The 26,967-nt window shown below is 35.4% G+C and overlaps 2 protein-coding genes across 3 annotated transcripts in view; both read left to right on the top strand.

The window, feature by feature from the left end:
• Positions 1-24,667, top strand: part of LOC141396774 (ryncolin-1-like) — a 28,020-nt gene extending 3,353 nt beyond the window's left edge. Inside the window, exons 3-10 of one of the 2 annotated variants that reach the window (XM_073972414.1) lie at positions 3,971-4,480; positions 4,540-4,619; positions 4,698-4,772; positions 4,876-4,950; positions 5,043-5,096; positions 5,244-5,369; positions 23,978-24,376; positions 24,439-24,667. In XM_073972414.1, the coding sequence (XP_073828515.1) occupies positions 4,394-4,480; positions 4,540-4,619; positions 4,698-4,772; positions 4,876-4,950; positions 5,043-5,096; positions 5,244-5,369; positions 23,978-24,376; positions 24,439-24,568 (1,026 nt within the window). In that variant the 5' untranslated portion in view covers positions 3,971-4,393 and the 3' untranslated portion in view covers positions 24,569-24,667. The remainder of the gene's footprint in view (positions 1-3,970; positions 4,481-4,539; positions 4,620-4,697; positions 4,773-4,875; positions 4,951-5,042; positions 5,097-5,243; positions 5,370-23,977; positions 24,377-24,438) is intronic. The other variant, XM_073972415.1, reaches the window with a different exon arrangement.
• Positions 1-26,967, top strand: part of LOC141396772 (ryncolin-4-like) — a 315,108-nt gene that overhangs the window by 29,540 nt on the left and 258,601 nt on the right. The gene's annotated exons all lie outside the window — the stretch shown is intronic.

The raw sequence follows: 26,967 nt of genomic DNA, 5'->3' as shown, positions 1-26,967 counted from the left end.
GTGTAGAGAACCACATTTTTGTCCCATGCTACATATTGTCTCTCCAAAAGTTTATGTAAGACCACGAAATATTCGCCCTAGACCCCTTATTTGGTGTGCCAAATTTGATATCTCGACGAGATAAAGCGATTAAGCGATGTGTGTCCGTCCATTAAAAAATATAAACAAACTTAAGGCCGCAATTATGGACCGATTGTAACGAAATTTTTAAGGAGGTTGGGTTCGGGCCAGAATAGAAATGATTAGGTTTTGGCGATGATCGTGAAATTTTCAGGGGATGAAATAGACCAAAAACAAAATTTTAACCAATTTTGTAGCGGCTCTGTAAGTCAAAATAATAACGCGCAAAATTTTAAACAAAGTTTGAGTTTATGATGAAGAAGAAGCGTACAAACCAACGTGAAGATCAGATAATACTTAGCGGGTTAAATGGACTGAAACTTTTGTGTGAAATTGGTAAAAATTTCAATAACGTAGCGGTTAAACAATGGAAGTAGTAGTACTACATAAGTGGGTTTCATTACATTTTAGTTTGTGTGAACTAAATTTTCCTTTCCTGCTACAAAAATGTCTTTGTCATGCTAGATAACTTTTTGATTTTGGTCATAAGTATTATACATTACATCTCTGATATTTGATAATTAAATTTTCACAATCATTGAAAATAAGTTCCGTGGAGAGCGATTGTCCAGGGATAGTGGTATAGGGTATCCCATGGTCGGCTCCGTCCGACTATAGACTTTTCTTACTTGTGTTATTTATTTTTGATTTTAAATTTATCAGAAATTTATTTTTTTAAGCCGAAAATATAGATAAAAGCTTTAAAATGCCTGAAATCGTGTGGTACCGTTATATAAGAACTATACCAAAACCTGGAGTTATGTCCATAATTTTTGGTGGGGAAGTTTCTGTAGCATTGGGAACTCCAAATGCCAAGTTTCAGCCAATTCGATTTGAAAATGTAGATAAAAATCCTTAAATACCTGAAATCGGGTTGTACCGCTACATGGAGGCTATACCAAAACCTTGGCCTACGACCAACATTATTGGTGAGGAAGTTTCCAAATTACAGCCAATTTAACTTAAAAATGAAAATAGAATCCTTAAAATACTTTAAATCAGGTGGTACCACTTTATGGGGGTTATAAGAAAAAATGGACCCATATTGGTTTTGGTTTCATACTCATGCATTGTCATCCAAATCTGAAAAGTGTGCAAAGTTTTAGTTCGTTTGATCAACTGCAACTGTGTGGAAAATGAGTTACTAGATTTGAACGGACACCAAACGGACACCACTCTAGACATCACATGCCAAAATTACATCAGGAACATCATTTATTTTATCTAAATCAATGTCAAAACTACTGATAACGGTAGGGAACTAATTAGTCCACCATTCTGATTACTAAAATGGCATACAAAGCGAAAAATTTGGAAATTTTGGAAATTATTAATCGATTATTGTGGTGCATCATTTTTAGTGCACATTTTATAATGCCCCTTTTTTGTTTTCCGGTAAAATTTTAGTATAACGGTACGGTAAATGGAATATTTTTTATGCCATCTTAAAGACAACTTTTGCAGTCTACAATTGTTAAAATATCTCAACTCGTTACCAAGTTATCAACGTTTACACTTTTTATACCCTCCACCATAGTATGGAGGGTATATTAAGTTTGTTTTTCCGTTTGTAACGCATTGAAATACGCATTTGCGACCCTATAAAGTATATATATTCTTGATCAGGGTAAAATTCTGAGTCGATCTGTGCATGTCCGTCGGTCCGTCCGTCCGTCTGTGGTAATCACTCTAGCATCCACAAAAATGGAGATAGAACACTGAAATTTTGGGAAAGTGCGTCTTTTGTTTGCAGGCAGGTCAAGTTCGATGATGGGCTATATCGGTCCACGTTTTGGTATAGCCTCCATATAACGGTACCCCCCGATTTACGGTATTTTGCCGTTTTTAGCAACATTTTCAGACCGATTTAGCTATAATTTGACATTTAGGGTTCTTAAGTGTCAATAAACTTATATAACAAAACTTTTGGACATAGGTCCACGTTTTGGTATAGCCCCCATATAACGGTACCCCCCGATTTACGGTATTTTGCCGTTTTTAGCTATATTTTCAGACCGATTTAGCTATAAGTTAACATTTAGGGCTCTTAAGTGTCAATAAACTTATATAACAAAACTTTTGGACATAGGTCCACGTTTTGGTATAGCCCCCATATAACGGTACCCTCCGATTTACGGTATTTTGACGTTTTTAGCTACATTTTCAGACCGATTGAGCTATAAATCGACATTTAGGGTTCTTAGTGACCAAAAAACGTATATTCGAAAAAAATATGAACATAGGTACATGTTTTGGTATAGCCCCATATAACGGTACCTCCCGATTTTCGGTATTTTGAGATTTTTACCTACAAGTTTTAACCGAATTAGCTGTAATTTGAACATTTAACATTTTAAGTTCTTAGTGGTCACCACACCTCTCCACCAAAATTGTCTGAAATTTTGGGAAATGCGTCTTTTGTTTGCAGGCAGGTCAAGTTCGATGATGGGCTATATCGGTCAACGTTTTGGTATAGCCTCCATATGACGTTGACCTCCGATTCACGGTATTTTCACGTTTTTAACTATATTTTCAGACCGATTTAGCTATTATTCGACATTTAGGGTTCTTAAGTGTAAATAAAATTATATAACAAAAGTTGTGGACATAGGTCCCCGTTTTGGTATAGCCCCCTTATAACGTTACCGCCCGATTTCAGGTATTTTGACGTTTTAAGTCACATTTCTAAACCGAATTAGCTATAATTTGATATTTAGGATTCTTAGTGACCAAAAAACTTATATTCGAAAAAATTATGAACATAGGTCCATGTTTTGGTATAGCCCCATATAACGGTACCTCCCGATTTTCGGTATTTTGAGAATTTTACCTACAAGTTTTAACCGAATTATCTCTAATTTGAACATTTGAAATTCTTAGTGGTCACCACATCTCTCCCCCAAAAATTGTCAAGAAAGGTCGATGTATTGATAAAGCCCCATATAAAAGTACCTCCCGATTTTCAGTAATTTGATGATTTTAGCTACAATATTAAACCGAACTAGCAGTAATTTGACATTTGAAGTTCTTAGTGGTCACAACACTTCTCCATCAAAAATTGTCAACATAGATCCATGTTCGGATATAGCTCCTAATTTTCAGTAAATTGGCAATTTTAGCTACAATTTTTAACCGAACTAACTGTAATTTGACATTTGAAGGTTGTAGTGGTCGCCACACATCTACATCAACAATTTTCAACATAGCCCCATTATAACGATACTTCCCGATTTTCGGTACTTTGGGGATTTTACTTAAATGTTTAACCGAACGTATGTCCATGTTTTGGTATAGACCCAAAACAAACCTCCCGATTTTCCATACCTTAGCTTTATATATTGGACTAACTTTCTGTAATTTGAAATTTAAAAGCCAACAAAAATTTTGCAACAAAAATTGATCATTTAAGTTCCTATTTTCGTATAGCCCACATACATCCGAACTAGCTGTTAATGACATTTGAAGTTCCCACGTTGTGTACAGATTTTCGGTATTTTGAGGATTTTAGCTGCACTTTTTAACCGAATTAGGAGTTATTTGACATTAAAGACACCCATCAAAAACTGTCAACATAGGTCCATGTTTTATTATAAGCCCTATATAACGGTACTTCCCAATTTCTAGCCCACCAAAAATTTTCAACATACATAGTTAGATATAGGCACCATAAAAAAGGGCCTCCCGAATGAAGCATTTTATGTACATTATCTGACATTTTAACGTACCCACTTAAAGTTGGGGACAGGAATGAAAACTAATTATTCCATTTTAGTTCAGAATATTTTATGGTGGAGGGTATGAAAAGTTCGGCCCGGCCGAACTTAACGCTTTTTTACTTGTTTTATTTCAGGTTGCATCATTTTCAGTGACAGTCACTGTATAAATTGAATATCTTTGACAAAACAAAATTTTTATTTTTGGCCAGGAAAATCCATTTCTGAACGAACCACCGTGCGAGATAAGCATGTCTGCCCTCGCATAGAATGTCTGTGGCATTTTTCGACGGGCGCAAAACTCAACGGCGAAAAAAAACATAAATGTCTTCTCTCACAATGGGTTAATTTCTAAAAGACTTCTGCTTGCCAATGGAATTACTGTTTCAAGTAAACAGATAAGAGAATCAACGATGTGTTGTCAGTTCAGTAGTTAGAATTTAGAATGACATTCTTTGTTAATTAATCTGAAATCATTGCCTTTTTAAAGAGCTTTCTTTGGAATAGTTTGTCAGTACTTTTTCTAGCGTTGTGATTGTAGTGCTAAATTTCTTTTTAAAATGAAAGTTATATTTTTCATTTTCTTATTGAAAATTCTACTCCCGTTTAATGAAGCAGCTGACAATGCCACCAGCGAAGAATTCAATGTAAGTCGTTGATCGAAACTGTTAACAATAACAAATTGTAAACTATTTTTATTTCCCAGAATCCCTATGAAGATGAGTATATTTTATGGAGACATTTGTTCATAAAAGTGAATACAATTTTGCTGGAAACTAACAAGAGGTGGGTATTTAAATGTAAATGTTAAATTTCTGGGATCAACTCTAATTCTGCGAAACCTATGTTTGTACATATTTTCAGACAACATGAACAAGCGAAGCAAATGAATGACATTTTGAAGGAAATTCGAGAAATAAAAACTGAGTTTCAAAATGTGTAAGTTGATTTGTAATTGCGTATTTTAATGAAATTGTTTAATTTTATTCAAGCAATTCTCTATTCAAATCTAATTTTTCTTAACCCATATCTATATTTTCAGGCAAAATGAACAAGACAGGAAATTTACTGTCATTTTGAAGGAAATTGAAGGAGTGAAAAATGAGTTTAAAAATGTGTAAGTAGAATTGTAAATGGATATTCGAATCAAATGATCCAATTCGGCGACAAACACGACTTCACCATATAAATCCTTATTTGTATTTTCAGACAACATGAACAAGAGAGGCAAATGAATGAAAATTTAAAACAAATCCAAAATGTGTACGTAGAATTCTAATTGTCAGCACAAGTACAAAATGACTAAGTACTGGTGTTGCATAAGCAGTTCCACCATAGGAATTGAACACCAAATTCTAATTTTCATTCATCGAATACAAATTAAATAATTAATTTTATATGCATTTACAGACAACATGAACAAGATCGGAAAATAGAAGAAATTTCAGAAAGTATTGATGGCGTTAACGAGGCGATAGTGGAACATTTTGAGGAACAGAAGTTGGAGAAGTCCTTTAAAATGGTAGCTAATGACGGGTATGTACATATATTCTTAATTACAATATGCCAGAAAATAAGACATTTCATATCAAATCATTGTAATCATCAAAAATCTTTTTCATATTTAAACTAAAGGCCTGGGTACATAGCAGCCTTGCCTGATTGCCTTGCTTTCCTGCTTCATTTCTGACATAACAAAAATAAATGAATAAAAGGCCGAGCAAATTTCGAATTGGGTTGTCCTTTTCTTTTTTATTCTTTTATCAGAAGCAAGCAAGGCAAGCAGGCGAGGCAGCTTATGTACTTAGGCCTTAACAGTTCCCGCATTGTAGAACAAATAAGGTAAAGTTAGTACTACAACAAATAAAACTCAACAACTACCAAGGCATATTATATAAGGTATATGCACATGGTGTGCCTTAACCAAATTTAAATGGAAGGTGCTTACACCTGGGAAGATTCTGAATCTACAATGATCATAGATGAGAAATATCAAGAAACAAAAAAATCGCCGGAGGGATTTTCAAATAAATCGCGATTTAAGTTCACATTTTTAGGGGTTCTTTAGGTTTTCATGATTTTGCATGGAAACTGCGACTCCTATGTAAATGGGCATAAATGTAGCTGTGAAAATTCTCAACAAGATTGACCTTTATGATATTTTCGCAGGTTTTACCGTTTTTGAGATATAGAAGTTCAAATTGAGACAATGCACTGACTGTATCGCCTCCTTATAAAACAATGATGAAAACCGCTTACACATGGGAAGATTTCGTGGATTCTGAAACAGCAATGTTCATAGGTAAGAAAAATAAAAGATACAGAAAAAATCGCCAGAGGGATTTTTAAAAAAATCGCGATCAAAATTCACATCTTTAGAGTTCTTTTAGGTTTTCACGATTTTGCTTGGAACCCGCAAGACGTATCGAAATAAGTATAAGGAAAATGTTGTAGCTTTAGGCCTATTTACATAGGGCTTGGGGTTTCCAAGCAAAATCGTGAAAACCTAAATATCCCCAAAAAATGTGAACTTAAATCACGATTTATTTGAAAATCCCTCCGGCGATTTTTTTGTTTCTTGATATTTATCATCTATAAGCATTGTAATTTCAGAATCTGCAAAAACTTCCCAGGTGTAAGCACCTTCCATTTAAAATTAGTTAAGGCGCACCGTGTGCATGAATTGCAACAACTAACAAATTTGCAAAGACAACATTGGTGTTATTGGAAATTTAATGTCAAAGAAAATATTGAATAATGGACTTGTTCTAAAATTTTTCTCAAGAAAAACATGTGTAAATACATTTGGAAAATCCTCTAAAATAGAACAATTTTGAATCATAATGTAAATATAAAGCATTCAGAACTGTCGTAGGTCATTCGTATTACACCCCAGCAAAATAAATTGGAAGTAGTGCAATGTAGACTAGTTCTTTCACGGCATGTTTTTATGCAGTTCAAACGGAGTCGTGAAAAAGGCACTCCATTCCTCACATTTTAACCGCATTTGGATGCAATCCAAAGAATCACATCCATTTGTCACATTTTAACAACATCCGAAGGCAGTTCAACGGAGTCGTGAAAAAAGCACTCCAATTCCTCACAATTTAACAGCATCCGGATGCAGTGCAAACGGAGTCGTGAAAAAGGCACTCCGTTCACTACATTTTATTAGCAGTTGTTAGAGATCCCTACATGTACATAAATCAGTTTGTACATCTCTACAGCAGCGGAATACATTTGTTAATACAAACTAAATAATATTTAATTGGTGAAAAATGCTCCGGTAACTCACGAGAAGAAAATTTCCCAATGGAGTGCTGTTGGAGTACATGTCGAAATCTTAACTGGTGATGGGAAGACAATATCAAACCCATTTAGCGGATGAAGCAAAAGCACTTACGCTTGGATTAAATGAAAAGCGGGTGAAACACACATGTTTGCAATTAAATTCAATAGAGAATTTTCATAATTTGTGTTAATTTAAAAAAGTTATTAATATTTTTGTTTTACACAAATAATAAATGCATTTTATTTTGTTATTCAAAACACGTGCTTCGGACTGCCTCCTATTCTACTCCAAAGGGTCAGTTAAAATGCAGTGCCAAAGGTTCAGTTAAAATGCAATGCCAAAGGGTCAGTTAAAATGCGATGCAATGGAGTGCATCTTTCCGGGGTCACTCCCTTGTAAAAATCATGAGTGAAAATGCATAATTTGATGCACTTCCAAATCACTTGTACATATCATTTAACTGCCTCTTTGGAGGCAAACTTTTCGCTGGGACGTTTACGATGAAAATAAGTATTTTATGATTGCGAATTTCGAAGTTTCAAATTTTATGAGTAGACCCTATTACATTTTGAAAACCAAATTTACAAAAAAGTAAAAATACAGCTGTTTGTTACTTCTACCTTATATAAATGTGCCTTGAACAACAACGACATAAAAATTTGTTTTTGTTTGTAATGTTAGAGTCACCTGTATATGTAAACAAAAGAAGGAAATATCTATAAATTATTGGAATTTAAAATACTAATATTTTTCACATTTGATTGAATATTTTGAAAAAAAAAAAAAAACAAGTAAAAAAGCATTAAGTTCGGCCGGGCCGAACTTTTCATACCCTCCACCATAAAATATTCATTCCTGTCCCCAACTTTAAGTGAGTACGTTAAAATGTCAGATAATGTACATAAAATGCTTCAATCGGGAGACCCTTTTTTATGGTGCCTATATCTAACTGTTGACAATTTTTGGTGGGCTAGAAATTGGGAGGTACTGTTATATAGGGGTTATAATAAAATGAGCAAATGAGCTATACCAAAACGTGACAAGTTTTGTTACATAAGTTCATTGACATTTACGAACTTCAAGTGTCAAATTATAGCTTCATCGGTCTGAAAATGTAGCTAAAAACGTCAAAATACCGTAAATCGGGGGGTACCGTTATATGGGGTCTATACCAAAATGTGAACCTATGTCCACAACTTTTGTTATATAAGTTTATTGACATTTAAGAACCTTAAATGTCAAATTATAGCTACATCTGTCTGAAAATGTAGCTAAAAACGTCAAAATACCGCAAATCGGGGGGTACCGTTATATGGGGGCTATACCAAAACGTGGACCTATATCCACAACTTTTGTTATATAAGTTTAGTGACACGTAAGAACCCTAAATGTCAAATTATAGCTAAGTCGGTCTGAAAATGTAGCTAAAAACGTCAAAATACCGTAAATCGGGGGGTACCGTTGTATGGGGGCTATACCAAAACGTGTACCTATGTCCACAACTTTTGTTATATAAGTTTACTGACACTTAGGAACCCTAAATGTCAAAATATAGCCAAATCGGTCTGAAAATGTAGCTACAACCGTCGAAATACCGTAAATCGGGGGGTACCGTTATATGGGGGCTATACCAAAACGTGGACCTATGTCCACAACTTTTGTTATATAAGTTTATTTACATTTAAGAACCCTAAATGTCAAATTATAGCTACATCGGTCTGAAAATGTAGCTAAAAACGTCAAAATACCGCAAATCGGGGGGTACCGTTATATGGGGGCTATACCAAAACGTGGACCTATGTCCACAACTTCTAATATATAAGTTTAATAACACTTAAGAACCCTAAATGTCAAATTATAGCTACATCGGTCTGATAATATAGCTAAAAACGTCAAAATACCGTATATCGGGGGGTACCGTTATATGGGGTCTATACCAAAACGTGGACCTATGTCCACAACTTTTGTTATATAAGTTTATTGATACTTAAGAACCCTAAATATTAAATTATAGCCAAATCGGTCTGAAAATGTAGCTAAAACCGTCAAAATACCGTAAATCGGGGGGTACTGTTATATGGGGGCTATACCAAAACGTGGATCTATGTCCACAACTTTTGTTATATAAGTTTATTGACATTTAAGAACCCTAAATGTCAAATTATAGCTAAGTCGGTCTGAAAATGTAGCTAAAAACGTCCAAAAATACCGTATATCGGGGGGTACCGTTGTATGGGGGCTATACCAAAACGTGGACCTATGTCCACAACTTTTGTTATATAAGTTTATTGCCACTTAGGAACCCTAAGTGTCAAAATATAGCCAAGTCGGTCTGAAAATGTAGCTACAACCGTCGAAATACCGTAAATCGGGGGGTACCGTTATATGGGGGCTATACCAAAACGTGGACCTATGTCCACAACTTTTGTCATATAAGTTTATTTACATTTAAGAACCCTAAATATAAAATTATAGCTACATCGGTCTGAAAATGTAGCTAAAAACGTCAAAATACCGCAAATCGGGGGGTACCGTTATATGGGGGCTATACCAAAACGTGGACCGATGGAAACGGAAGACTGAACTAATCCCCGGAGGGATAACTATCCAGATCTCCGGGGCGGCTTTGGATCGAGCTTAGCCAGGTCATACCGTCGTATCGTGAGGACCAGTAGAAGTCTTTTGGTGAGCTTAACCAGGTCGTGCCGATAGGCATAGGTGTTCGTAATCTCTGGGTTCCTCGTGTTTCAGCCCTTGAGGTGTTCGTAATCCTTGGGTTCCTCTTGTCTCAGGTCTTAGGGTGTTCGTAATCCTTGGATTCCTCGTGTCTCAGTCCTTGTAGTGTTCGTAATCCTTTAATTTCTCCTAGCCTGAATACACATTTCACAAAACCCTTCCAAACCTCTCCACAACAGTGATCTTCATAGCCATTTTCTCAATTCCAACATTACTATGTAACACTATGGCAAATATTCTGACGAACTCATGAAATTATGAGTCGATATAACCATGTTCTTTCGTCCGTTTCTGTTTCGAAATCAACATACACCTCGAAATATTTAAGATAGAGCTTTGTAATTAATGGTAAAGAAGTTTCTATAACACCTAGAATGTTTTTGTATTGAAAATGGGCTATATCGTCTCCTTTATGTATATATATATATATATATATATATATATATATATATATACTAGCTAAACCCGGTGCGCTTCGCTACCCCGAATAAGGTACATAATAAAGCAATGCAAATAATTAAATTCCCTTTAAATTGTACAATTTTTTAAATATTTCAATGCATAAATATAGGATGACGGCGTTTTCTTCCCGTTCAGTGCTATGTATGGAGCTTAACATGATATTTTTGTATGGTGCAGGAGGTAACGCTCCTCTTAAATCCTTTCGGACTATAGGTACTCTTACGTAGGTCACATTTACAAATAGTACTCTTATGTGGTATGTGGTACTTAGTATGTGGTATTTAGTAAATGTAGTCTTGGTTAATTTCTTTCTGACTATAAGTACACGCGAACTATAATGATGACTTTTACTGACATCAAAATCGCTACTTAAATAACGAATCAGAAATTCAATATTTTATATTTGATATTTTTTTAATTAAAGAACAAACTGAAATTTCACAATAATTTTGCACATATTTTACAAATCTTGACAATAATTTCAATATATTTGTCAAACTTAATTGGACATATGTACATAGCGTGTTTGATAGATCAAATACATGAAATCGGCCGAAAATATGTTCGGGAGCTATAACTAAATCTGACGCGATTTCAATATACATTGGGAAATTTTTTGGACATGTATAGCGTGTTTGGTGCATCCATCACACATTTAGAATTTCATTGAAATTGGACATATGTACATAGCGTGTTTGAAGCATCAAATACATCAAATTGACCGAAAATGTATATGAAATTGAAATCTGAAACCATTTCAATATAATTTGAAATTTCATTGAAATTGGATAAACACACTACGTTTTTAATGCATAAAATACATGAATATATGAGGAGCTCAGTGCGAAACGGCCCACTGTATCGCGAGTTCATATTAACTGTGGCCAAAAATAGAAGGAGTTATCGTAGGTGCATCAATTTTGGTACACATAACTATTATTGACTTACAATCTACAGGATAAAAAATTGTGATGGTCGGTCCACGTTTTGATATAGTCCCCATAGAACCGTACCTCCCGATTTTCGGGATTTAAAAGTTTTAGGCATAATAACCAACCGAAATTACTTAAATTTAGTGGTTAGTCTTCGGCAGAGGTATAAAACATTTCAAAAGAGAATTGTGGGTGTAGGTCCACGTTTTGATATCGAGACCATATTCTCTGGCAATCTTTCTTCGAAATATATTTTTGCAAATTTTCGCGGATTTTTTGCGATATCTCAAAAATAATATACGTCAGTTCCTTCCTTGGATAAATAGGAACAGTTTGGGACAATTTTTTCTGACAATCTTTCTTTGAAATATAATTTTGCAAATTTTCGCGGACTTTTTGCGATATCTCAAAAATAAAATACGTCAGATCCTTCCTTAGATAAATACGAACATTTTGAGACAATATTCTCTTACAATCTTTCTTCGAAATATATTTTTGCAAATTTTCGCGGATTTTTCACGATGTTTCAAAAATAAAATTTATCCTTGGATAAATACGAACATTTTAAGACAAACGCGAAATAAATCGGTTGTAAATTGGTCGAGTTTTTGATTCACGTACGAACGTCATTTGAGTTTTATATAATAGAGATATATATATGTTCCCACAACATCCCAGGTGTAAGCACCTTGTCCCTGAAGGGACAAGGGAGACTTCCCACATATCAATGAGTGCACGCCGATTCATATTGGCTCAATGATATGGGACCTACTTTTTATTGCCGAGTACGAACGGCGTGTCTTACGACACCACTTGTAGAGAAGTTTTTCAAGGCTTTAATAATCAGGAAATGCCGCCAGCATTACTAAGGGGGAATTTTGACACCGTTGAAAATTTGATGTTGCTTGGCCTGGGATTCGAACCGCAGACCTTCTGAGTGCAAGGCGGACGTGCTAACCATTGCACCACGGTGGCCCCTCCTTTATGTATAGCCCTCATATAACGATACCTACTGATTCTAGGTATTTTAAAGGTTGCGCCCTCAATATCGCACCGCTATCGCTGAAATTTGGAACCTAGTCTCCGGTCTGAAAATAAAACATTTCAACAGAAATTTGTCAGTACAGATCCATGTTATGATATAGCCCTCATAGAACGGTACCGCCTGATTTTCGATATTTCCAAATTTTAGCGGCATTATCCTTCAGAAGTGGCTAAAGTTCGGTACATAGTCTTCGCTGGAGACATTAAACATTTCAGCTGAGAATTGGTAGCATAGTTACTTTTAAAGGTTTCAGCTACATCAGTCACCCGAAATAGCTGAATTTTGGTATACAGTCTCCTTCCCTCCAGAAATATGTAGGTACAAGTGCACGTACCGTATCGACCGATTTTCGGTGTTTTCAAGGATTTTAGTCTATTATATAAAACTCAAATGACGTTCGTACGTGAATCAAAAACTCGACCAATTTACAACCGATTTGTTTCGCGTTTGTCTTAAAATGTTCGTATTTATCCAAGGAAGGATCTGACGTATTTCGTTTTTGAGATATCGCGAAAAATTCGCGAAAATTTGTAAAAATATATTTTGAAAAAAGATTGTCAGAAAAAATTGTCTCAAAATGTTCGTATATATCCGAGGAAGGATCCGACGTATTTTATTTTTGAAACATCGCGAAAAATCCGCAAAAATTTGCAAAAATATATTTTGAAGAAAGATTTTCAGAGAATATTGCTGCATCGCCTGAAATTAACATTGGATATATAAATATTTGAAATTCTACGTTGAACTGGAGATACAGCATCGGGATCGGAGGTATCTCCAAAAAATGTAAAAATTGTACGCAGATATCTATTGAACGGTAATAGATTTAGTCTCCAAAATTTGGGTATGTGGCGGAGAGGAATTTAGATATAAATATACCAAATTATATTGAAATCGGCTCAAATTTCGGTATAACTCCCATATATATTTCCGGCCGATTTGATGTATTTTATGCACCAAAAACGCTATGTATGTCGCAATTTGATGTGCAAATAAGAATATCAAATTCCATAGAAATCGGTTCAGATATCGATATAGCTCCCATATATATTTTTACGCGATTTTATATATTGATAAAACAAACACGCTATGTATGTCCAATTTCATTGAAATTTGGAATGTGGTTTAAAAATATTTTTGTCAATTATATTGAAATCAGTTCATATTTGGATATAGCTGCCATATATGTGGCGCTCAGCGCCAAAACGACCTATCCCTCATGACCAAAATAATCAAACAGGCTATAAAGATCTAAACAGAACCTATTGAAATGTCTACAAAAAAAATCCATATTGCATTGAATAACATTATGTTTTACTTCCTTCTAAAATAATGCAATATGGAATTTTTTAGAATGTATTTCAAAAGGTTCCCGTTTCATCTTTATAGACAATTCAATTTTTGGGCACGTGGGTTAGACCGCACAGTGTCCCGACCGTGGCCAAAAGTGGTAAAAATCAAGTACTTCGTAATACAAATTTATTGATTAGAATATAAATATCTCATTTTTAACAAAGGGCTCTGCGATGTTGGCTATATGAATGAACGGATCATCATATATTTTTGTGGGCTTATTAAGTACTCAACAATAATACTTTAATACGAGAGACTTTTAAAAAATTGTGAACAGCGAAAGTCAAAATTCGATTTTTTACAAAAAGTGGACCGCTGTTTACCATTAATCGGCCAAAAAAAAAATATAAAGACAAGAGTTTGATGTATTCAATATGTTTACAAAACATATAAAGAGCAAAAACTAAATTTCAGTAATTTCGCGTGGATATTGAGGCCACAACATTCAAAATACCGAAAATGGGGAGGTACGGTTCTATAGTGGAAAGTTATAAGCCCCCAAGCGAAGACTTAATACAAACTTTCAGCCATTTCGGTGTGCCAATCAGGCAAAAACGTCGAAAATCGGGAATTACTTTGCTATGGGGGCTATATGAAGGCGCGGACCTATGCACGATATCAAAACGTGGACCTACACCCACAATTCTCTTTTGAAATGTTTTATACCTCTGCCGAAGACTAACCACTAAATTTAAGTAATTTCGGTTGGTTATTATGCCTAAAACTTTTAAATCCCGAAAATCGGGAGATACGGTTCTATGGGGACTATATCAAAACGTGGACCGACCATCACACTTTTTTATCCTGTAGATTGTAAGTCAATAATAGTTATGTGTACCAAAATTGATGCACCTACGATAACTCTTTCTATTTTTGGCCACAGTTAATATGAACTCGCGATACAGTGGGCCGTTTCGCACTGAGCTCCTCATATATTCATGTATTTGATGCATTAAAAACGTAGTGTGTTTATCCAATTTCAATGAAATTTCAAATTATATTGAAATGGTTTCAGATTTCAATTTCATATACATTTTCGGTCAATTTGATGTATTTGATGCTTCAAACACGCTATGTACATATGTCCAATTTCAATGAAATTCTAAATGTGTGATGGATGCACCAAACACGCTATACATGTCCAAAAAATTTCCCAATGTATATTGAAATCGAGTCAGATTTAGGTCTAGCTCCCGAACATATTTTCGGCCGATTTCATGTATTTGATCTATCAAACACGCTATGTATGTCCAATTAAGTTTGACAAATTATATTGAAATTATTCTCAAGATTTGTAAAATATGTGCAAAATTATTGTGAAATCACTTCAGATTTCAGTTTGTTCTTTAATTAAAAAAATATCAAATATAAAATATTGAATTTCTGTTTCGTTATTTAAGTAGCGATTTTGATGTCAGTAAAAGTCATCATTATAGTTCGCGTGTACTTATAGTCAGAAAGAAATTAACCAAGACTACATTTACTAAATACCACATACTAAGTACCACATACCACATAAGAGTACTATTTGTAAATGTGACCTACGTAAGAGTACCTACAAAAATATCATGTTAAGCTCCATACATAGCACTGAACGGGAAGAAAACGCCGTCATCCTATATTTATGCATTGAAATATTTAAACAAGTAAAAAGTCGTTAAGTTCAGCCGGGCCGAACTTTTTATACCCTCCACCATAAAATAGTCTTAATTAAAATGGAATAATTAGGGTCCTTCCACAACTTTAGGTGGAACAACTTTTCGACAATGGATAGACGCCTACTGCCTCCCACTATTGCTTAAATTACACTGTGAACACAAATGTTGGGGCAGAGTTAATTCCTTTTGGAGATGAAAGCCATTGGTGTGTGTATATTAAAAACCCCGAGGGACAGATGCGCCGTGAGTCGAACTTCCGTGTTATGGCGTGATGCAGTTTTTGCAAGAGACCCTGTAAGCCATCATGAATTAGCATTATATCTTTGTTTGTTGTTTTTGTAGAGCACTTAAGCAACAGTGCACAAAGGTATAACGCTAATTCCTGACGGCCACAGGGTCTCTAACAAAAATTTCATCACGCCATAACGCGGAAGTTCGACTCATAGCGGATCTGTCCTTCGGGGTTCATAATATACTCACCAAGGCCTTTCTTCCCGAAGAGGAATTTTCGGTGCCTCAGACTTTCACATCCATTTTGTTGCACAGTGTTATCTAATCTAATCTAAAAAAATGTGTTCAGCTAGGTGAAAGGTACCAGCTACGGGGCTATATCAAAGAGTCAGCCTATCTTTAAATTGTTTGGCGGAAAAGTTTTATAGCTGCAGGGAACTTCAAGAGTCAAATTGAGGGTAGTTTCATCAAAACAATTTTAGTGAAGAAAGTTCGTGACCACTGAAAATTCCCGAAAATCGGGAGGTACAGTTATATGGGGGGATATACCAAAACATGGACCTATATTGACGATTTTTCGTTGGACATGTTTTATGACCACTGAGAACTTCAAATGTCAAATTACAGCTAATTTGGTTAAAAACTGTAGCTAAAATTCACAAAATACCGAAAATCGGGAGGTACCGATATATGGGGGCTATACCAAAACATGGACCTATGTTGACGATTTTTCGTTGGACATGTTTTATGACCACTGAGAACTTCAAATGTCAAATTACAGCTAATTTGGTTAAAAACTGTAGCTAAAATTCACAAAATACCGAAAATCGGGAGGTACCGATATATGGGGGCTATACCAAAACATGGACCTATGTTGACGATATTTCGTTGGACATGTTTTATGACCACTGAGAACCTCAAGTGTCAAATTACAGCTAGTTCGGTTAAAAATTGTAACTAAAATGCTCAAAATACCGAAAATCGGGAGGTACGGTTATAAGGGGGCCATACCAAAACATGGACCTATGTTGACGATGTTTGGTGGAGATGTTTCATGACCACTGACAACCTCAAATGTCAAATTGCAGATAGTTCGGTTACAAATGATGGCTAAAATTCTCAAAATACCGAAAATCGGGAGGTACCGTTATATGGGGGCTATACCAAAACATGGACCTATGTTGACGATGCTTGGTGGGGATATTTCATGACTACTGAGAACCTCAAATGTCAAATTGCAGATAGTTCGGTTAAAAATTGTGGCTAAAATTCTCAAAATACCGAAAATCGGGAGGTACCGTTATATGGGGACTATACCAAAACATGGACCTATGCCCATATCCTTTGGGATATAAGTTTGTTGATCACTAGGAACCCTAAGTGCCAAATTATAGCTAATTCGGTCTGCAAATGTGGCGAAGAACGTCAAAATACCTCAAATTCGGAGGTACCGTTATATGGGGGCTATACCAAAGAGTGGACCGATATAGCCCATCTTCGAACTTGACCTGCCTATGGAAAAAAGACCCTCGCGTGCAAAATTTCAGCACTCTATCTCAATTATTGCGGACGCTAGAGTGATTACAACAGACGGACAGACGGACAGACGGACATGGCTAGATCGTCTTAGAATTTTATCCTGATCAAGAATATATATACTTTATAGGGTCGCAAATGATTAGTTCGATGTGTTACAAACAGAATGACAAACTTAATATACCCTCCATACTATGGTGGAGGGTATAAAAATTGTACAATTTAAAGGGAATTTAATTATTTGCATTGCTTTATTATGTACCTTAATCGGGGTAGCGAAGCGCACCGGGTTTAGCTAGTAATATATAATACAACGTATGTTTTGATCTTACTTACCAAATTTTTCAAAATCACTCTTCACACTTTTTTTCACTCTTTTTATACCCTACACCACTATGTGGGGAGGGTATTATAAGTTGGTTTTGGCCAAAAAGTTTGTAACGCATCGAAATAGTGGTCGTAGACCCATACTTATATATATCAAAATGAATGTCTCGACGAGCTGAGTCGATCTGGCTATGTGTGTCCGTCCGTCAGTCCGTCCGTCCGTCTGTCCGTCTGTCCATCTAAACCTTGTAATCACGCTACAGGTCGCAATTTTGATCGGATAGTAACGAAATTTTGCATGTTGATGGGGGTCCCGGAGGGGAAGAAGCCTATTGATTTTGGTGATGGTCGGATAATATTTAGGGGTCGGAAAGGGCAAAAAACTTATGTGGATAAAAAGACAACGTTTTTTTCCAAAGCGAATATCTCAGCTTCTATATGGGGTATACCAAAAGCAAAACCTTACAATTAAAGTAGAAAATATCACCTTTCTAATGATGTATAGTAGGTGCTCGTAGGTGATCAAACAACGAAGATATCACAATAGTAGCAAATAAAACCCCAATTTTCATTTTTGCGATTTTAATTATATTGACGAATATCACAGCTTTAGTTGTAAACTTTCCAAAAGAAAAGCCTGACTATGAAAGTAGAAGATCCTGTCTTAACAATGATGCAACCTAGGTCGGCGTAGGTAACCAAATGACGGAGATATCGCAATAGTCGGTAATACATCCAATTTTTCTATTTTTTTGGAAATCACGCTACAGGTCGCAATTTTGATCGGATCGTCACGAAAATTTGAGGGTTAATGGGGGTCTCACAGATGAAGAAGCCTATTGGTGATGGTCGGATAATATTTAGGGGTCGGAATGGGCAAACACTTATTTGGAGAAAAGTCAACATTTTATTTCAAAGCCAATATCTCTGTTTCTTTAAGAGTATATCAAAAGCAAAACCTGGCAAGGAAAGAAGAAAATATCACCTTTACAACGATGTAAAGTAGGTTGTCGTAGGTGGTCAAATAGCAGAGATATGGCAATAGTCGATAATGCATCCCATTTTCCGATATTTTTGTAATCACGCTACAGGTCGCAATTTTGATCGGATCGTCACGAAATTTTGGGGGTTAATGGGGGTCCCAAAGAGAAAAAAGCCTATTGATTTTGATGATGGTCGGATACTATTCAGGGGTCGGAATGGGCAAACACTTATTTGAAGAAAGGTCAACGTTTTATTTCAAAGCCAATATCTCTGTTTCTTTTAGAGGTATATCTAAAGCAAGACCTTGCAAGGAAAGTAGAAAATATCACCTTTACAACGATGTAAAGTAGGTTGTCGTAGCTGCTCAAACAACAGAGATATCGCAATAGTCGGTAATGCATCCTATTTTCTGATTTGCTTGTAGTCACACTACAGGGCGCAATTTTGATCGGATCGTCACGAATTTTTTGGGAGTGGATGCGGGTCCCACAGAGGAAGACGCCTATTTAGTTTGGTGATGGTCGGATAATATTCAGGAGTCGGAATAAGCTAAAAGCTTATGTGGAGGAAAGTCAGCGTTTTTTTTTTCTTATGCGAATATCTCCGCTTCTGGTTGGAGTATTCCAAAAGGAATACCCGTCAATTGAAGAAGAAAAGATCTCGTTTATATTGATGCAAAGTATGTTGGCGTAAGTGAGCAAACCGAGATATTGCAAAATTCAGCAATAAACCCAATTTTTCCATTTTTTGTAACCACGCTACAAGTTGGAATTTTGATCGGATGGTGACGAAATTTTGTTGGTAGATGGGGGCTCCACACAGGAAGAAGCCTATTGATTTTGGTGATAGTCGGATAATATTTAGGGGTCGGAATGGGGAGAAACTCATTTGGAGACAAATTCAAAGTTTTATTCTTTGAGAATATATCGGCTTCTAGTAGTGGTATTCCAACGGCAAAGCCTGTAAATGGAAGAAGAAAATATTACCTTTACATTGGTGTAAAGCAGGTTGGCGAAGGTGGTCAAACAAGGAAGATACCACAATAGTCGATAATGCATCGAATTCTTCCATTTTTTGTAATCAAGCTACAGGTCGTAATTTTGATCGGATGGTCACGAATTTTGGTTGCTTATGGGGGTCCCAGAGAGAAAGAGGCATATTATTTTTGGTGGTAGTCGGATTATATTCCCTAAAAGAAATGTTTAGCAGTGAAAAGCTTATGCACAGGGGTAGTGGTGTAGGGTATCACATGGTCGGTCCCATCCCGACTATAGCCTTTGCTCACTTGTTTTATTTATCAATTTAGCACCCGCGTTGATCTTAACACTTCAAATGTTCAACCAGAAATGATCACTGCCGTCAAAATATAAAAAATATATTTTGTGTTCTGTTTGTATGAACTTTGAAGATGTTCGTTTTAAACAATTTAGTTTATGCATGACACTTTGCAAGGCAATGTCACTCATCGCACACACAAGAGTGACGAATTCGGTGACATTATCTTGTATTAAGACAATTTTGAAGATTCAATTTCCAACTGGTTTGATCTCGATTCCTGCAGCAAATAAAAACGTACTAAATTTAGACCATTTAATACCAAATTCAATATCAGGTAGTACTTTTCGAAAAGCACCTCCTCATCTCAACCCTACACACCAACAGTGACTCCAATACCAAATTTCAGAATGTGAGCACTATCCGTGCACCTAATACCAAGTAGTATAACATTTTGTAGCATTTATCACTTTTCGCACATATGTACATATGTACATTAGACTGACCCCAAAGAAGAAAAAAAAAAACAATTTGTTGGTACTCCCACCCCCACATTTTTTTTTCCATTTGATCCAAAACCCTTATATTTCAAATTTGATGGCGATCGGATAACGTTGACCCGTGTCACCTGAGCGATAGTAACTTGTATGGAGTCATAGGTGCATTTTCACGAAAATTCTCTAACCCTCATTATTATAAATCTTCTTTTGTTATATTTTGGATTTACCGAACAGATTTATAGCGTTCTGGTTAACTTAAAGTTAAAAGTGATGATTGAATTTCAAGGAGGAACTTCTTGGCGTTAAATTTAAATGTAAAAATTATATTTTTAATGCCTCCAAATTGGTTTATTTTGCGTTTTCAAATCCATCAGATAGTAAAAGAACACATATAATAATAATGGCCCCAAGGGACACATTTATGATCCAATCGACGCAAACACCTTACCAGATCATTGTTGTGACTAAAAAATGATTTCTACACAAATTTATGATGATTTTTTAACGATAAACCGTGCTCCTTAACCCATCTTCATTTCCATAGTACTTTGTACGGAGGCCAAAGGCGAATTTCCAGGAAATATGTAGCTCAACAGACCACAATTACTTTCCAATCGATTTAAAAACTTTACCATTTCATGATTCTGACTTAAAAAACGAATCCTACAAAAAATTGTGAAAATCGGCTCGAATTTAAATATTGCCAATTGAAGAAAGTTACAGGGCACATTCTGGTACTTTATAACTTTGTGGAGAGGGTAGGCCCGCAATGTCCCAAAATAGGATAATTTGTTACAAAAACCATCCAAATAGCTAATGATTACCTTAGCGGGGTAACTAAAAAAGACACCAAGTAAGTTTTAAATAGTGTTTTATTACATTCAACCTCATCTTCAAGGCCAAATTTTCGTCATAATTTTTTTCCGATTTTGGTCTACAGATAACAGATCCATCAGAATTGAAGTAAACAAACAAATACAAAAATGTACCTGAACAGGAAAGAATAGGTAAAATTAATGGAATTTTGAACTTGAAGGACCGTTCCTAGAATGTTCATATGTTCTACAAAGTTGTTTACTGAGATCTTAGGTACATTTTTATACCGTCCACCATAATATGGAGGGTATAATTAAATTTGACATTCCGTTTGTAACACATCGAAATATTTATCGGAGACCCTATAAAGTATGTATATTCTTGATCCGTCTGTACGTCAAGATACAGCTCTCAATTTTTAAGATAGAGCTTCGTAATTCGGTGTAGAAGTTTCCATTACTCCTAGGATGTTTGGTGTTGCAAATGGGCTATATCGATCCACGTTTTGATTTAGCCCCCATAGAACGGTACCACCCGAGTTTCGGCATTTTGAAGTTTATGGCCACAATAATCCGGGATAAAATTCTAAGTCGATATAACCATGTCCGTCCGTCGTCTGTTGAAATCAAGATACAGCTCGCAATTTTTAAGATAGAGCTTTGTAATTCGGTGTAGTAGTTTCTGTTACTCCTAGGATGTTTGGTATTTCAAATGGGCAATATCGGTCAACGTTTTTATATAGCCACCATAGAACGGTACCACCCGAGTTTCGGTATTTTGAAGGTATTAGCTTCATTATCACACCAAAATCGCTGGAAAATTTTACCTTAAACTTTCCCACAGGATTTTGTCGGTATACGTTTAGGCCTTCATATAGCCCCCATAGATCGGTACTTTCCGATTTTCGGTATGTTGAAGGTTATCTCCACAATAATCCACTGAAATGGATGAAAAATGGTATTTAGTCTTCATTAGGGGTATAAAACTTTACATATGAAATTTGTCCGTATAGGTGTATGCCTTCATATCGACGCCTCCAAACAATAGTATGCTAAGTCGACTTAGCATGTTTTCAAGTTCTTTACATTATTATATTTAACGTCCTTTAACTTACATTCTGTCAAATTTTGGTAATGATCGGACAATCCGAACAGAAGTTATAAACAAATATTTACTTAGCATACTCTTGAAGGTCAAAGAAATTTCCAAATTTTTAGAGCTTGTCCTGCAAAATACGCTGTTCAGAATTAGCAAACTATTATTTGGAGGTGTCGAACGTCCTTTAACGTAAACTCTGTCTAATTTTGGTAATGATCGGTCAATCCGAACAGAAGTTATAAACAAATATTGACTTAGCATAGTAATGAAGTTCAAAAAAATGTCCAAACTTTGAGAGCTTCTCCTGCAAAACTCACTTTTTAGACTTAGCATACTATTATTTGGAGGTGTCGATATAGCCCCCATAGAACAATACCTCTAGATTTTCGGTATTTTGTAGGTTGTGGCCTCAATATTCCACCAAAATGGCTGAAATTTGGTATTTAGTCTTCGTTGGGGTTGCAAAACTTTTCACCTGAATCTTTTAGGTATATATTCACGCCTTAATATTGCCCTTATAGAACGGTACATTCCACTTTTTTGGTATTTTAAAGATTGTGGCGACAAACCACCGAAATGGCTGAAATTCGGTATTAAGTCTACGTTGGAGGTAAAAACCGTTCCGACTGAAATTCGAAGCGAAGAAGCGTATTTTTTTTGAAGGTTTTTGTCACATTATCTTACCGAAATATCGGAAGTTTTTTATTTAGTCTTGCTTGAGTCTTAAATCTTTCCGCCAGGAATTTGTCGGTATAGATCGAAGTTTTGATATAGCCCCTATAGAATTTTGGTATTTTGAAATTGCTGAAATTTGGTATTTAGTCTTCTTCATAAACGAAAGGAAACTAAGTGTTTCATTTTACTTCGTTACAACTCGTGGTGGTGGGTATAACAAGTTCGGCCGGGCCGTTCTTAGTTGTTGTAGTTGTTTGTGTGTTTGAATTTTGAAAGTTTCGGTAACTATGGACCAGAATTGGAGAAAAAAAAAAGAATATTTTCTAAAGATTTTTTGCAATTTTGACCGTTCATAGAGAGCTCAGATGTTCCAGAAAGTTGTTTACTGAAATCTTTGCTAGATTATTGTGGTTTATTGGTTTATTGAACTTTTAATGGTTTTGGTTCTATGGAGCAGAAACCGAAAAAAGAGGATAAAAATCCATTTGTTTTGCTATTTTGACGACGAGAGCTACAAGTTGGCTGCTACAAGTAATCCAAAATATTTGGCAGTTTAGAAGATATGGGCCTGACAAAATGATGTCTTTTGACATCCATTACGCTGCGGTCGGTATCAAAATATGGTTAATTTTCCATGACTCAAAAAATTACACACAGTTTAATTGGTCAAATATGCATATTAGACCAATATCAAATTCTGGCTTGATTTTCATAGAATTCGGGTTTTAGCCACAAAAATGAACTGGTAAAGGTTTTGCATCGATTGGACCATAAATGTGGCTTTTAAAGAATTTTCGTGAAAATGCAACTTTGACCCCCTTCCTTACAAATAACTATGGAAACAAAAGCGCTAGGTTGACACGGTTTAACGTTAACCGATGGCCATAAGATTTCATATAGGTATACGTTTTTTTTGGATCAAATGGAAAAAATGGGAGGTAGGAGTTCCAGAAAAAATGTTTTTTAATAATTTTCAAAATAACCTCCTTAACTATTTTCAAGACTTAAGCTCAGCACTTTTCGTTTTTCCCCTCTACCCTCCAGTAGCGAATTGCAGAATTCTACATCGTCTAGATTTCAAGTTTTTAGCATCAGCCAATTTCATCTTGGTGTTGATCTGTCGGTCAGTCAATACCTCACTAACATGGATTACGAGTATTATTTAAAGTGATTGTGGTCAAAATGTTTAAAATTGATTATGTTGTTTTTACATGATTAATGTAGGTCTATATGGACAACGATTGCAAGGAGAATGGATGGATCCGTCGATTTTTATAAAAACTGGGCCGAGTATAAGGCCGGCTTTGGTAATCCACCTTTCATAGGACTTGAAAAACTTCATCTGTTAACCACTGCTGTACCACATGTAGAATTAAAAATTGTTATCCGATCATGGGACAATGAGGAGCGTTACGCTATTTATGATGGCTTTCAGATAGGCAATGAAACGGAAAAATATCAAATTAAATTATTGGGTGCATGTAGTGGAACGGCTGGAGATGCAATGCGGATTCACGATGGACAACATTTTACCACATTCGATGAGGATAATGACGGTATTGATAAAGGAAATTGTGCCAAATTTTATGAAGGTGCATGGTGGTTTAGTTACTGTTGTACCAGGTATAGTTCTTTCATGTCATACCATTGAAATTTGTATCATTTTTTAAACACTTCTCTTTCAGCCACTTATTTGGACCATATCGACAAAAAGAGGATGCAAATACCACTGGTATTACCTGGTATAATTTTGATTGGAAAAGCAGGCACTATTCGTTTAAATATGTCGAAATGCTGTTACGTCCAAAAGTATAATATTACGAATATATAATTTGATTTTTCCATTTATAAAATCAATTACAAATAAATAATAAAAATGTTTCCTTTTTCCTTATGCATGAATACAAACAAAAATTTGTTTTTTTCAAATAATGGTTTGAGACGCCAACTGTACGTTGTATATGTTGAGACGAAATCCTTTTTACAAACATTTTTGTCAATCTTGCCAAGTCCGCCCGTCTGAACGGTTGGTATGCATAATAACTTTTAAACGGAGTAATCGATATGGTCCAAAAATGTTACATCGTAAAATTCTATACCAAACATAGATCCCATAATAATTAATTTTTTAATGTTTGACTTATTAGGGATAAATAAGGTCAAGTATTTTTTACCATTTCACATACTTCCACAGATAATACCCTCAAAGCTTTAAATAGACTCTACGATCACTAAACTAAAATGATTGATGCGCACAGTAACTCCCAACAGATGTAACCGCCGTTGTCTAAATTTTGCATATCGATATATGTCAACCATTGATCTAATGTGAATCAGGGTGCACTCATAGATATGAGAGAAGTCTCCCTTGTCCCATCTGGAATGTTTGTGGAACAATTATTATTATATATGAAGCAAGTTTAAAAGAAATACGAATATGGAATGTAGCGATCCACTCCTTCGGGTAAAACCCACACAAAAGTTGAAAAAAAAAATCCCTTAAAAATAATTTAAGGACAGTTCTTGGAACGTTTACAGCAAGAAGTTGTCCTGTTATGGGTGCATAATGAAACTATGAATGTCCACTATGTGGGTAAGTGTCGCTTTGCGGGTCTGGTGACATATTAGGCGGCTAAAACTTACAAGATGATGAGATCATTCTGTCCAATAAGAAAAACACATCATGCCAGACTATATGGATGAATAAGAAGGGCAAAGATGAGTGGCCAAAAAGCGAATGAAACAAACCCAGCAAAAATCCTCATTACAAACCTCCTTTCCCACCCATTATTTTAACAAGGGCATGTCGCGCGAAATATCTGGTTATTTTGTAACCACTGAACAAAGTAGATGGTAAGCACTGAAATAAGTAGATACTGAGTAGATTCTGACTACTTATTTCAGTGGTTACAAAATAACCAGATATTTCTCGCGACATGACCTTGTTAAAATAATGGGTGGGAAAGGAGGTTTGTAATGAGGATTTTTGCTGGGAAACAACATCAACTAAAAAAGAAATAAAAAACAAAAGATTCAGCATCACACTCACCCAGGAAACAAAAAAAGTCAAATCTCGTCTGACATTATGACAAATAGCAACCATGCCACTTAACATCACATCGCACAGAGGGTTGAAATCACAAAACACGCAGATTAATGCAATAAAATTAAATTCTATTTTTCGAATAACTATTATTATACGTTTATAAAGTACCAAATTCAAAGTTTCTACCGAAAATGTCAAGGTCATATATTGTTTACTTTTACAGTTACACTGTGTTAAAGTTAAACTTTTATTTATCTTTTTAAATGTAGCTACAAAAATAATAAAATAAAATTTGCTGTTTTTAAAGTGTACTATTTTTTGTTTTGTGCATAAAAAATGATAATTTTTGAAATAGAATCGTCAAATACAGGTACTTATCAACATTTTAGAAAAAAAGTAGTTATAGAAAATATGGTGTAAAATTATTGTTAAAATTAAGTGAAAATGTGTCCATATTTCCATATTTTCGAAAAGTATATAGAATTTTAATTTTCTATTTTAGTCTAGCGAGTTATCTTTCGAAACCATCCTATAACTGGTGCCATTTTTATACCCTCCACCATAGTATGGAGGGTATATTAAGTTTGTCATTCCGTTTGTAACACATCGAACTAATCATTTGCGACCCTATAGAGTATATATATTCTTGATCAGGATAAAATTCTAAGACGATCTAGCCATGTCCGTCTGTCCGTCTGTTGTAATCACTCTAGCGTCATTTGAGGTTCTCAGTGGTCATGAAACATCTCCACGAAACATCGTCAACATAGGTCCATGTTTTGGTATAGCCCCCATATATCTGTTCCTCCCGATTTTCGGTATTTTGAGAATTTTAGCTACAATTTTTAACCGAACTAGCTGTAATTTGCCATTTGAGGTTCTCAGTGGTCATGAAACATCTCCACCAAACATCGTCAACGTAGGTCCATGTTATGGTATAGCCCCCATATAACGATACCTTCCGATTTTTGGTATTTTGAGAATTTTAGCTACAATTTTGTCTATTCAAAAATAATAGTCAATATAGGTCCATGTTTTGGTATACCCTCCCATATAGCTGTACCTTCCGATTTTCGGGAATTTTCAGTGGTCACGAAATTTGTTCACTAAAATTCGTCAACGTGGGTCCATTTTTGAGGGTCTACATTGTTTTGATGAAACTAACCTC

This window comes from Musca autumnalis, unplaced genomic scaffold (assembly GCF_047663935.1).
Source record: "Musca autumnalis isolate F117 unplaced genomic scaffold, ASM4766393v1 scaffold_3, whole genome shotgun sequence".
Lineage (NCBI taxonomy): Eukaryota > Metazoa > Arthropoda > Insecta > Diptera > Muscidae > Musca > Musca autumnalis.
The sequence above is the reverse complement of the archived record's forward strand: the minus strand, read 5'-3'. Positions and strand labels throughout refer to the sequence as shown.